Source organism: Ursus americanus, chromosome 13 (assembly GCF_024610735.1).
Source record: "Ursus americanus isolate L20-20 chromosome 13, mUrsAme1.1.p, whole genome shotgun sequence".
In the NCBI taxonomy this organism is placed as follows: Eukaryota; Metazoa; Chordata; class Mammalia; order Carnivora; family Ursidae; genus Ursus; species Ursus americanus.
Window position 1 is genome coordinate 64453962 of NC_142139.1, and position 12476 is coordinate 64466437.

At 47.6% G+C, this 12476-nt stretch overlaps 1 protein-coding gene across 2 annotated transcripts in view; it reads left to right on the forward strand.

The window, feature by feature from the left end:
• Positions 1–12476, forward strand: part of ZNF395 (zinc finger protein 395) — a 43115-nt gene that overhangs the window by 24562 nt on the left and 6077 nt on the right. For both annotated transcript variants that reach the window (XM_045773978.2, XM_045773977.2), the window contains exons 2-5: positions 4637–4883; positions 6246–6478; positions 8311–8420; positions 11869–12104. In XM_045773978.2, the coding sequence (XP_045629934.2) occupies positions 4650–4883; positions 6246–6478; positions 8311–8420; positions 11869–12104 (813 nt within the window). In that variant the 5' untranslated portion in view covers positions 4637–4649. The remainder of the gene's footprint in view (positions 1–4636; positions 4884–6245; positions 6479–8310; positions 8421–11868; positions 12105–12476) is intronic.

A 12476-nucleotide genomic window follows, 5' to 3' on the forward strand; every position in this document is an offset into this window, starting at 1 on the left:
AGCTAAAATTTTCCTTAACTTTTGGGATCGTCACATTATCTCTTTGTGCCCTCTGAGAGGCAGGATATGTGTAAAGGTCTTCCTGAACCACTAAATGATTAACAGTGGCTTGGACTGTTAACAGGGTCACACTAAACCTTGACCTTTATTTTGTAGGTAGCAGGCTAAGTGGAGAAGATATTTTCAAGGAAGGAAAGTGCACAAGGAAATGGAAGAGACTTGTAGGATTGGGAGCTAGTTTTTTCTCTTGAGGTTCATTACATAGGAAAAAAAATACCATGTAGATAAAAAGCCTCTTAATTGTTGTATTTTGAGACACCCCACACCTACTAGAGTGCTCGTTCCTATTTATGTAGCCTCCACAAGCTAACCTCCCTGGGGCTCAGTTTCCTCATCAGAAATAGAAGACTGTCGTCACTCTCAAGTCATTTCTGAGGATTTAATTAAGTACAATCTGTGAAAGCTAGTGCCTACTCGGTACTTAATAAAGGCAGTTTCCCTTCCTTTTTTCTCTTCTGCTTTTAAAAATTAAGATGTGGGCATCCTATAAATAAATCAAATACTAAAATGCATTTCAGTGGAATTGAGCCAGTTAAAGGAGAAAGGCCAGAGAATGAAAGCAAATGCACATGGGGGCAAGCTGGGAGTGCACAGGTTCACCAGCTTTGGACGAGTGCAGTAGGCTTTGGAAAGCATGGGGTTCACAAACCAGGGGGAAAGTGTTCTTTACATTTAAAAAGAAAAAAGGCTTATGAAAACATCGTCAGAGGCTGTTAGCCAAATATTTCAGGCCCCATCTGAAGACTGGAAGCCCAGGAATTTTGGAAATACTGTCCTTTCTTCATTTTCAGTGGTAGAAACCTCAAACTTCCTGCTGTGGAAAGTGGGGGTGGCCACTGTGTTTTTTTGGTCAGGAAAAGCGTTGGTTTTTTTCTTTTTTTCTTCTATGGATGGGTGCTGCCATCTGATGTCTCCAAGTGGCATTGCGGCTTTACCTTTAGCTCTTTGGAGCCCCTGAAATTAACCTGAAAGTCACAGGCTCTTGTTTCTGCCCAGAGGCTTCAAGGATGAAGGTGGGGGTGACTGAGTTTCTAAAAGGGAATTAGCTTGAATATACTTTTTTTTTTTTTTAGTGGTAAAGAATTTACTCCTTACATGTTTCTTCCTTTTTAGTGTTACAGCTTCCCAATGGTGTTACTGAATGTAAAGTCACCAGACAGCTAAACAGGAACTCTATAGGCTGCTGTGCAACTCCCACCTTTTCTTATCTGCTCTTTGCTTTCTAAGGAAATTGTGGTGAGGATACCATGCTATCTGATTCCATCTGATTCTGATACTGTGCTGTCTGAAGCTTGGAGTAAAAAATATTTATAAATACTAGCCAAACACTCTCTCTCAATATTTGCAACTTTGAAGATTTTATTTATTTATTTATTTATTTATTTATTTATTTATTTATTTATTTATTTAGAGCACAGTGCGGGGAGGGGCAGAGGGAGAAAGAATCCGAAGCTGACTCTGCTGAGCTGGGTCTCTATCCCACGACCCTGAGATCACAAACTGAGCCAAAATTAAGAATCGGATGTTCAACCGATTGAGCCACCCAGGCGCCCCTCAATATTTGCAGCTTTATTATTATCTTTTAAACTTATTTTCCCTGTTCGTATTTTGTTACTGTAGAGATGTTTGCTTAGCATAATTTGCTGGAATGGTTGGAAAGAGGCCAGGACTGAGAGATGTGGAGATAGCATGGGACTCAAACAAAGCCCTGAGGCACTTTGGGACAAGGGTGAAAAGCAGAGAAGGTTTGTGGAACTGTTCAAAACAGGTCTGAATTCATAGCTGTGGTGATGGTTTTCCTCTGGTGTGAGGGTGGCCTGGGGAAAAGAGGTGGGAGGCAGGAGAAATGAAACTGGAACAGTCTCTTGAAATGCCAAACTTTGTAGACGGGTGGAGTTAGCCTGGGGGGGGGGGCATTCCAGGTAGAGAAATAACATTGGTGTAGAGGTCCATGAAAATCCTTGTATTTTATACTTACCACAGCAGTGGGGAATGTGCTTTTGCACATTTCAATCCCTCAACTAGACATTAACTGAATAAATGAGTAGGAAGGAAGAGAGGACCTGGAACAGGGGAGATTAGGGACGTGCTAGGGCTCCCAAGGAAATGAACCACAGGATGGCTGAAGAGTCATGAGTGCTGTAGACAAGGAGGGCACCTGAGTTTGCGAAGTGCTGGGTCTGAGTCCTCCTCTTCTGCCAAGAGACAGAGGCCTGAGAGTTGCCAGGCCCCCTGGTAGGCACCTGCCCCTCGAGCCCTGCGCAGGAGCAAAGGATTCATATTTGTGGAGATGAAGGGACTGCAGAGGTCTGCCATGTCGTTAGGTCGCCAATGGCAGTTAGTTCTCAGGAGTTGGTGAGAAGGGCAGCTAGTAGGCTGGGGGAACCAAGAAGGAGGGAGTAGTTGGGGGTTGTGAGCACAAAGCTTGCCCCTTTGGAATTGGGCAGTACCTTATGAAGCCAGTTCATGACGTAGGTGGTGGAGATGGAGGTCAGTGGAGTCAAAGGAGATGAGGAATAGGGAGGTAGAAGCTGTAGGTCATGGGTTCTACGCAAAGCGTATTTGGAAACAGGAGTGGGCGAGCATGGTGTACGCCTAAGAAACACAGACTTTGAAGTCAGATTCCGGGGTCCCTGACGTGGCCTTTCACCAGCTTTGACCTTGGTCAAGTCTCAATCTCTCTGAGCCTTTGGGGTTTTTTGAGAGGAGAACAAGGATGACGCAAACGGTACCTGCAGGAAAGAGAACGGCGGCACAGCCTCTGGAATAGGGTCCGGCATGTAGGAAGTGCTCCTAAGCATTAGGTACGAGCATAACGTCTATGTATATACTGGAGGTGTTCAGAGCTGAGCTGTCCAGATCACCCGGGTGTTAGGGCTTGTTACCCAATGGGGAAAAAAGGGAGCACTCGTCATCTTTTTAAGAATAAGAAAGTTCAGTCTGTTACAGAATTATGTAGAAGTCTGTGTCCACAATGTTCATTTCCCTGAATCTGGAACTGGAGTGGACTTCATCCGAACAGTGCCGTTTGTACTTCTGTCACGCTTCGCAGGCCGTGAAGAGCTTCTATGGACATGTTCTCCTGTGCTCCTCCAAGATGCTGGAGAGGGGGTATTAGCGGTGTGATTTGTAGATGAGGAAACAGGCTCTGAGTGGGTACTGCCCATGTGGCCTGAGGCCAGCGCTGTGTTTTCCCTGCATCTCACTTGGCAGGGAGGCTGCAGGTCAGGGGAAGGATTTCCCGTCAGTTTGTTGACTGATTCAGATCGCTGAGGGGTCTGGAAGAGAGAGTTGTTGTTTTCTGGAATGGTCAAGGAGGGGCCCAAAGAACTCCTGAGGGTCCCACCCAGCCCTGGGGCTCGCTGAGTGCCAGGGTGTTTAGAACCCTTCCTCTCACACAGGATTTTGACTTGTGAAACATCAGTTTCAATCTCCTTCCTGCTTTTCCCTCTCTAAAGTGTGGAAGGCCAGTGCTACCCAGTTCCCTGCTTTGTGCAGTATGATAAATGGGGGTACAGGGATGCCTTAGAGTATTCTGAAATAACACACACCATTTCTCACAACAGCTCCTATTTATCGTGGGATGAACCCGCCTAGGCCTGGAATAGTCTTCATCGGTCCTGTCAGGGCTGTGGTCCTGTGGTTCCGTCACCCCTTAGTGCATGAGTAGCCTGACACCAGGTACTGTTGGAGAGAGTGTGCAGGCCACTCTGATTCAGTGAGGAGAACCAGATCTGGAGTCGAGAAACCAGATCTCCTTCAGGCTCTGGCACTGACCACTTTTCTTGCTGCGAACAAGTCACTTAAGCTCTCAGCGTTAGTTTCTTCGAGTGTAAAATGAAGAGAGAAGAGTTAGCTCACTTCTGTGGCTCTTTGCACCTTTGAAGCTGGCTCAGCTGGAGAATCTGCAAGTCTCTGACAAATGTCCTCATGCTCTGACTTAGTGATGTCACGTATAGGAACCTGACCCCAGGAAGCATCCTTGGTATGTGTGTGCAGGGGTTGAGCTCAGAGGATGCTCCCTGCAGGCAGAGCAGATTAAACAGCACCACGAGGGACATAGCTCTCAGGTACAATAATAAAGGATTTGTTAAGTTAGCAGTGATGCATCTGCCTAAGAAAATACTGTGTGGTTTCTAAAAGTGTTTTTATTGTTTTTATTGAATAACGTTTAGTGATAGAGTAAAACCTATGCAAGCTATTAAGCGAGAATTCAGTTTACCTAACTATAATCCCATTTTTGCAGCTATAGAAGGTATATGTGTGTGTGTGTGTGTGTACACACACACACACTGAAGAAAGCATGAAATGTTCTGTAGGAAGATTGGGTATCTCTGGGGGGCAGCATCTTGAGTGATTTGTTTTTCTTAGTGCTTATCAGTATTTTCTAAATGTCCTACTAGGAGTGGCTGTTACTTGTGTAAAAAGAAAAGGAGTTGTAGAAGTTACTTTAAAACGGTTTCATCTACTTTAATGGATACTTACAGACTCCTGCTGCACGCAGGGCGTTGTTCTAAAAGCTTCCTGATTCCTCCAGATAATGAATAAAGGACTCTCTGTCCCTTTGCCTCCCCAGGAAAGGCAGAAGCATGGCCAGCGTACTGTCTCGGCGCCTTGGGAAGCGGTCTCTCCTGGGAGCCCGGGTGTTGGGGCCCCCTGGGGCTGCCCCACCCTCAGAGCCTCAGACTGAGCTGCTGGAAGGGGTGGCTCCCCAGCCCTTCCTCGCCTCCAAGGACACTTCCTGCCAGGAGCAGCCCAAGGAAATCCTCAAGGCTCCTGGCACCTCTGGCCTCCAGCAAGTGGCCTTTCAGCCTGGGCAGAAGGTAGGTTGATCCCCGTGTGGACAGGTATCTGATCTCCCCAGGCTTGGGGCTGGCCGGCCAGCAGTGCCCTGAGTGGCAGACCAGAAACTCTCTGGGCACCAGTTTGTGCACAGACCTTTTACTTGTAGCTGTGTGGGCCCTTGGGCAGCAGGCTTCCCTAGAGAATGGGCCATCATTAGCAGACCCAGGGCTCCTCCATGACAGTGCTGTCTGGCATCTGTTATTTCAGACGCAGGCCTACTTAGCCTCAGTTCAAAGAGTGGCAGGGGCTCAGTTTCTCAATCTGCCTCCATTTCCAACTTGACCAAACAAGAATCTTAGGCTTGTAAGAGACAGAAAATATTGCATCTTTGAATTACCTGTAGACATTTTCAAGAGGCAAAGGTGTTTAGTCAGAATGACATTTGGATTTCCTTTTCCAGTGTTCCCTCCCCTGGTGGGGAGGGCCCAGTCATCCCCTGTACCTGATACAATCACTAGGTCCAAGTGTATTGCCTTCTCAAGGGCCCATAAATAGAGACTCTGCCTTCTGTTTCCTGCTGAGGCTTGTGTTGTCCAGGCCTCTTCCCATGATATAAGGTGACCTGCCAACTGCTAGGCACCCCTTGAGAGTGGTCAGCCTACTTCTCCATGCCTACCATCTGTCCCAAGGTAGACTTAGAATTCTCTGAAGGGAGAAATGCAGGGTTGATCAATTCAAGGTCATAGTTGAAGATATATACAGGCAGCAGATATATAGGACTTCAAAGGCAAGACAGAGCAAGACATTGGGAGGATGGATACAGATTCCAAATTCATTTGGTTAGAGAATTTAATCCATTTACATTTAAAGTAATTATTGATAAGTAAGACTTCCTGTTTTGTTAATTGTTTTCTCACTGTTTTATAGTTCCTTTCTTCCTCTCTTCCTCTCTTGCTGTCTTCCCTTGTGAGTTGTTGATTTTTTTTTTTTTTTTAGTCAAATGCTTTGATTCTTTTCTCTTTATCTTTTGTGTATCTACTAGAGGTTTTCTCTCTCTAGTTACCATGAAGCTTACAGAAAACATCTTATGCTTATAACAGTCTATTTCAAGATATTACCAACTTAAATTGTACACGGATTTCAAGATCAGAAAAAAGTTCCAGAAACTGGCACTTTTGCTCTATCTAGAGAGTTTATAAGGATCTGTTTGGGGAAGAACTGATCCACTGTGGCTAATTTGGGTGCTCAGGAGGAAAGTGGGCACCTGGGAACATCTGCTTGAATGAAAAATGAGTTAGGGACGCTGTCTGTGGCTGGTGGATCCCGGCTCTCAGAACTGGGGGCATATGGTGTAAGAGCTACCACGTCTGACCACTCGTTGCTCTTTTTCTCCCCCTCAGGTTTTTGTGTGGTATGGGGGCCAAGAGTGCACAGGACTGGTGGAGCAGCATAGCTGGGCAGAGGATAAGGTGACTGTCTGGCTTTTGGATCAGAAGTTACAAATCTGCTGTAAAGCAGAGGAAGTGTGGCTGGCTGAGCTGCAGGGCCCCGTGCCCCAGGCACCACCTCTGGAGCAGGGAACTCAGGCACCAGGCTATAGGCCTGTCTCCAGGAACATTGATGTCCCAAAGAGGTTTGTATGGGAGCACCTGGGCTCTGGGCTCTGAAAGTCATGTGGGTGGTGAGGTGTGGGGTTGTGGGATGGCTTGTGATGGAGAAGGAATGTGAAAGTCCTCGGTGTCTAGTTGTCAAGATATTGGACAAATAGAATACAGAGAGGGGGCATCCTCTGAAAAAAACCAAAACCCCAGAATGGCATTTTTCTTCCCTGTAACTCTGTTATGGTGGTGTATCTTTGGTGTGGCTAAGGACTATTTCCCTCCTTCATTCTTAAATTAAAATTAGTAGTTTTTCATGATGACAGGAAAAAATGGCTTAGATCTGGAATGCGCAAACTTGTTCTGAGTGGGCCAGGTAGTAAATCTCGTCGTTTTGTGAGCTAAACAGTTTTCATCCCGGCAACTCAGCTTCGCTGTGGTGGTGTCAGAGAAGCCACAGGCAATACATAAACACGGGGCACGGTCGTGCCCCAATAAAACGTTACTATGGACACTCAGATTGTAATTTTTTATAATTTTTATGTGTCACATATCAAGAGATAATACTTTTGATTTTCAAAACCATATGAAAATTGTGCTGTTCTTTGCTTACAAGCCATATAAAAACAGGCAGCAGAACATGTTAGCCCACAGCCCACAGGTTGCTGACCCCTGGCTCAGATATTCAAAACCATCGGTGAGTGAAGAATGTACATATTGCTTTAGAATTTTATAATACAGTTTTTCCCTGAGAATATATCTGTATCTATATATCTCTCCTAATTTCTATATTATGTATGCTGGTGTACATTGATCTTTTAAGATCTAGAAGGAAAATCTGCTAGTGGAGATTTGGCTTCTATAGCAAGCAGTTAGGTCCCACTCCCCCTCTTCTTCTGTGTGTGCAGTGGGTACTACTGTTACGTTCTATCCAGAGTCTTCAGACCAGACCAGAGCAATAATATTTGATTGTGAATTCAGTGGAATGCTGGCAAAGAAATTGTTTAGCTCTTCTGTAGAAATAAATACTCAAAGATCACACAAAAAAGGGGATGCTAATTTGTTTGATATATTCCCAGTCTTGGTTTAATTGCCCAGCCGCATATTTCAGTGGATCTGAATAGTGAAGAATGAATTAATACAATTCTTTGAAATAAATGAGCCACCTAGAATTTGATTTCAGAATAACTTCATACTTTCACAGTAACTTATAGACAGCTCTAAGTTTACTTCCATATAATGTAACTTTATATGGATTTTTAAAAAATTACATGTAAAATTTTATAGAACTCTGCTGTGGAAAGCATTGAGATTTGCACCAGGAGATTTATTTTAGTGTTTCTGGTTTACTTGCTCATTGGCTTGTGTACTAGGTTCAGAAGCTATCAGAATACCTCATCATTTTTCTCAGGGGAGGGGAAAGAACTGGTTAGTGTAATGGCTCCCTCTTCAATTTAAATAGAAGGCGGGGAAAGGAAGGTAATTTTAGTGCTTTCCGATTCCAGCAGGCATCTTTTATGCCAATGGTTGATTTTATGGCTTCCACCCTTCCTTTCCCCCAAATAAAGTTCTCCACTTTAACCCCCAGTTAGAGGTCTGATGTGAATTTGGGGGAGAATGGCGCTGCCTCCAGGTGTCGGCAGTGGCATGGGGACCGACCTGCTTGCACTCGGGCTGACTGACAGGAGAAACGCAGTTCCGCATGGGTATTTTTCAGGAAGAGTGAGGAGAGACCTTCATGCCTTATTTAGCACGCACACTGGCTGATTGGAGTGGGGGCATGGAGGGGACAGTCCAGAAGTGTGAGCCGATCACGCGCCCCGCTGTGTCAGGAAGTAACCTTTGGCACTCACCCACTTGAATCCAGGAAGTCGGACGCAGTGGAAATGGATGAGATGATGGCGGCCATGGTGCTGACGTCCCTGTCCTGCAGCCCCGTCGTGCAGAGCCCTCCTGGGGCCGAGGCCAACTTCTCCGGTGAGGAAGGGGGCCCCCTGGCGGCTACTGGGTGTGGCGCAGGCCCGCCGCTCACTGCCTCTGCTTTGACTGGCCCATTGCCTGGCAGTAGGATTTCCCGAGTCTCTTCTCACTGGCTCCTTCCTCAGACTCCCTGAGTGACATTGAGTTAGATGCTTCCATTCTTTTTCTTCAGCTTCCTCAGCTGGGGAGGAGTTTCCTGGTGCATTGTGAAGATGAGTGAGCACGAGGCTGAGCCACACTGGCCGCTCGAGTAAGTTCTTCTATGGGAGTAAGTGAGCGAGGCACTTTGGTGGGGGCCTGAACAAGGCCAGTTGAGGACTCTTTAGCTCACGAAGGGGAAGCTTACCAACTGGTCCCCTAGTGGCCTCAGAAGATTCATGCCCCTGTTCCAAGTGCCTACTTCAGCCTCGTAAATCAGTGCGGGCCTACAGGCCAAGGGCCTGGAATGCACGAGCTGAAGTCTAACAAATCGAATTGCTTAATGCAAAGTGATAGTGTGACTTCACAGCAAATTTCTCAATTAAAAGAAAATCCTTCTGGTGCGATGCCCAAAATACATTGTTGGTAGTAACACGGGAGGAAGAAGGGTTGCTGGATGCTAGTAGTTTGACAAGACCGGTAGTGAACCTGAAGTTCTTTTCGAAATTCTTTATCGGACTGGCCTAACTTACTCCCAGGGAATAACTTTGTCTCCATTGGTGACGTCTAACTGAATTGCGAGCTACTTAAAAGCTTAGGGGGAAATATGGCAGGAGGAGGGTGGCCTTTGCAGGTATCCCTCATAAGAAATTGCCCTGGATGGAAGGTAAATTTCAAGGAGCGACGAGGCAGGCTTACTTTCTTCACCCAGACCCTGTGGTCGGTGCCGAGGCTGCTAGAGGGAGTCATGGCAGTCAGGCGGCACGGAGCTCAGCATCACACGCCTGCGGTCCGGGAGCTGCACAAGCAAAACGGGAAGGGAAGGAGTCAGTTTTACGTTTTCAGGAAGTTCTACAAATTGAGGAGATCCAGGAGGTTTGTCAACAGCAGGAAGGTCAGGAAAGTATCATAAAGGGAAAGAAAGTCATTAACTCCAGTTCCCATCAGGCTGCGTGCACGAGTGTGTATGTATCGTACATAAACGTGTGTTCACACACAGCCCGACACCAACATATACACACCTGACTGCTAATACGCCTGATCCTGATATCTTAGGTCCCTGTTTGACAAGCATTGTTAATCATCTATTAAAGATTTTTTTTCCATGACAGTATATTTCCGATCGTATGGTCAAAGTCTGTGGAGAAATAAGGCTTTCTTGGCAGCTTATGATATTGAAGTATTCTGCAAGGTGAGGTCTATACCTTGCTGTAATCATATGCCTTGCTTTGCACAGAAACCACCTATTTTCTTTGTTCTTTGTGTTAGGCTGGCTGTGTGTGTATGTGTGTGTGTACAACAGAGGAAATTATGAATATTTCTTAGAAATTCACTGTCAACTCTTGTAGCTGTGCATTTGCAGTGGGGCACTTTGTTTTCATGGTATAGAATATCTATTAACTTTGCCCTAGAAGATCTTATTGATCAATGGTAGAGTCATTTATGTTTATCTTACAACTTATAGATTAATTTATGTTATTAAATGTTTTGTTTTCTATTTTTCTTCCTTTGTAAGTCAGTTTGCCGGTTTCAGCATTTGAGCCTTTTGACCGGTTCCCCCGGGAAGGCTGCTGTGTTGTAGGGCGGGCCTGCTGTTTGCCCTGCCCTTTTTCTCTAGAGTCCTGGTCGCGCTAGATGTAGCATTCTGCTCCCTGACGCTTCTTTCCCTGATAGGTTTCCTGAGTAGACAAGTGTGGGCCCTGGACCCCTTGGGCTGTTGGTGGCTCCTGAGTTCTTCCCTGAAGGGCTACCCTGGTTTTTTTCTTTCCCTTAAGACTTATTTATTTTAGAGAGCGAGGAAGAGAGCGAGCTTGGGGGTGGGGATGGGGAGAGGGAGAGGGAGAAAGAGAATCTCCAGCAGACTCCCTGTCAAGCTTGGAGCCTGACTTGGGGCTCAATCCCAGGACCCTGAGCTCATGACCTGAGCCAAAATCAAGAGTTCGACGCTTAGCCAACTGAGCCACCCAGGCGCCCCAAAGGGCTACCCTGTTTTAAGCTCTCTGTGTACATGTTGAAACTCTGGGTTAAGAAGTTCTAGCTTTGAGACTTGACAGTGATAATTAGGGAAGGAAGAGTTCCTCCATCCCATTCTGTTTGGTTGGGCTTCTCACATGGAGGAGAAGGAAACATGTAATGCGTTGGAAACGTGTAATGCTGAGAGTCTATTTCAGATGCCTAGATAAGCCCAGAAGCAGTTGGAAATCTGGAGCAGGATGAGAGAACACTGGTAGGATTGTAATCCTTGCCCCAGGGGATGTGGTAGTCATTCTCAGAATCCAGGGTAGGGCAGCTCCACGGAACACCTGCCCGTGTTGGCAGTTGGGGCTTCCAGGGATGTGGCCACCATACCTCCACGTGTCACAGGCTCCCCCCCCTTCTCCTGCTGTTTCCGTGTATAGAATTTCAGATTCTCCTGTACTATCAATCCGGATTTATGGCCTGCGCAGGGAGAGTCTGGGTGGGGCCTAAAGCAGCCTGAAGACAGGCAGTGTGGAAGCTGAGAATTTCACCCGTGTCCCTTTCCAGACGCACTGCTGGGAACAGGGCAGGGGGTTCAGGGCCGTGTCAGGTACGCTCAGAGTTCGTCTTTCCTTCCGCAGCCGTGTGACTTGTGCCTGAGAGTGGGAGTCACCGGGCTGTCGCTAGCTCTGGTGAATGGTCCGCCTCCTGCCGCTGTAAGAGCGGGCAGAAATGTCTTCCACATTCAGATGTTGATGTCCTTGCCCGGGTTTTAATTACCGAAAGGCATTTTTCAAGAAAGCCTGGCCCAGGAGCTCTCAAGTCGGCCTTTCCACCCGACTCCGCTGTTGGGAAAGGGTCCCGAGTGAGACTGTGAACGCTTATCTGTGCGGCGCTCACCTACCCTTCTGGGTGCAGGTGCAGGAGTAGGGGCTTTCCCCTCCCCACTCCCCACACCCTACTCTCCCCCTGCTTTTCCTTTTTTTTTAACATACAAAGTGAGAAATACATTTTCATTAGGTTGTCTTTCTATGAATAATCTATAAAACGAAGTTGCAGTGTGTGTCTCTTGGTTAATGATGATGAGCGTGGCTGTGAAGTGCAGAGCAGGGCTACTTCATGGAAGCTCAGAAAGGAGAGGTTTTGGGGAGGTCCCCCTACCCCCCCTCCCAGAGTGGCCAAGCCAGGCAGAGCCAGAGCCAGGAGTTGGATTTGGGGACCCAGACTCCAGACTCGGATTTCATGGTCTCCGAGGGGGGCTGTTGGTCTGAATCTGGCTTAGCCAGAGCTGGGCCAGAAGCCCTGCCTGGGGATGGCATTGAGCGCCCTCTGTCTTCTCTCCGGTCAGCTTCTCGAGCCACCTGTGACCCGTGGAAGGAGAGCGGTGATGTGTCCGACAGCGGCAGCAGCACCACCAGTGGGCACTGGAGCGCCAGCAGTGGCATTTCCACTCCCTCGCCTCCCCACCCCCAGGCCAGCCCCAAGTATTTGGGGGATGCCTTTGGTTCTCCCCAGACGGATAATGGATTTGAGACAGACCCGGATGCTTTCCTGTTGGATGAACCAGCTCCACGCAAAAGAAAGGTATGTGGTAGGGTGTGGGGCCGACATCAGTTTGGGGCTGGCAGGGGCGGGGCGGAGGCCCCCCAGGCCCTCCGTGTTCTCAGGCTCCACCCCATCTCCGTTTCCCTTTGTTCCTGTGTTCCCTCATGACGTCCGCAGGGGCCCACTCCTCCTCTGCCATGCCCATTCCTTGTCACCCCTGCCGCAATCCCTACCTTCCTTGTGGTGCTCCTATAGGGCCTGTGGGCGAGGGCCTCCCGCGGGGTCTTCCCCACAGCACCAACGCTGCTGCTGACATGAGGACCATCTCCTGGGTCCTGGCTCTCTGCCGCTGCCTGTCCGTTTCTCTGGTCCCAGAGAATCCCTGCCCTAGAGGCTTTTGTTGGGTTTTGT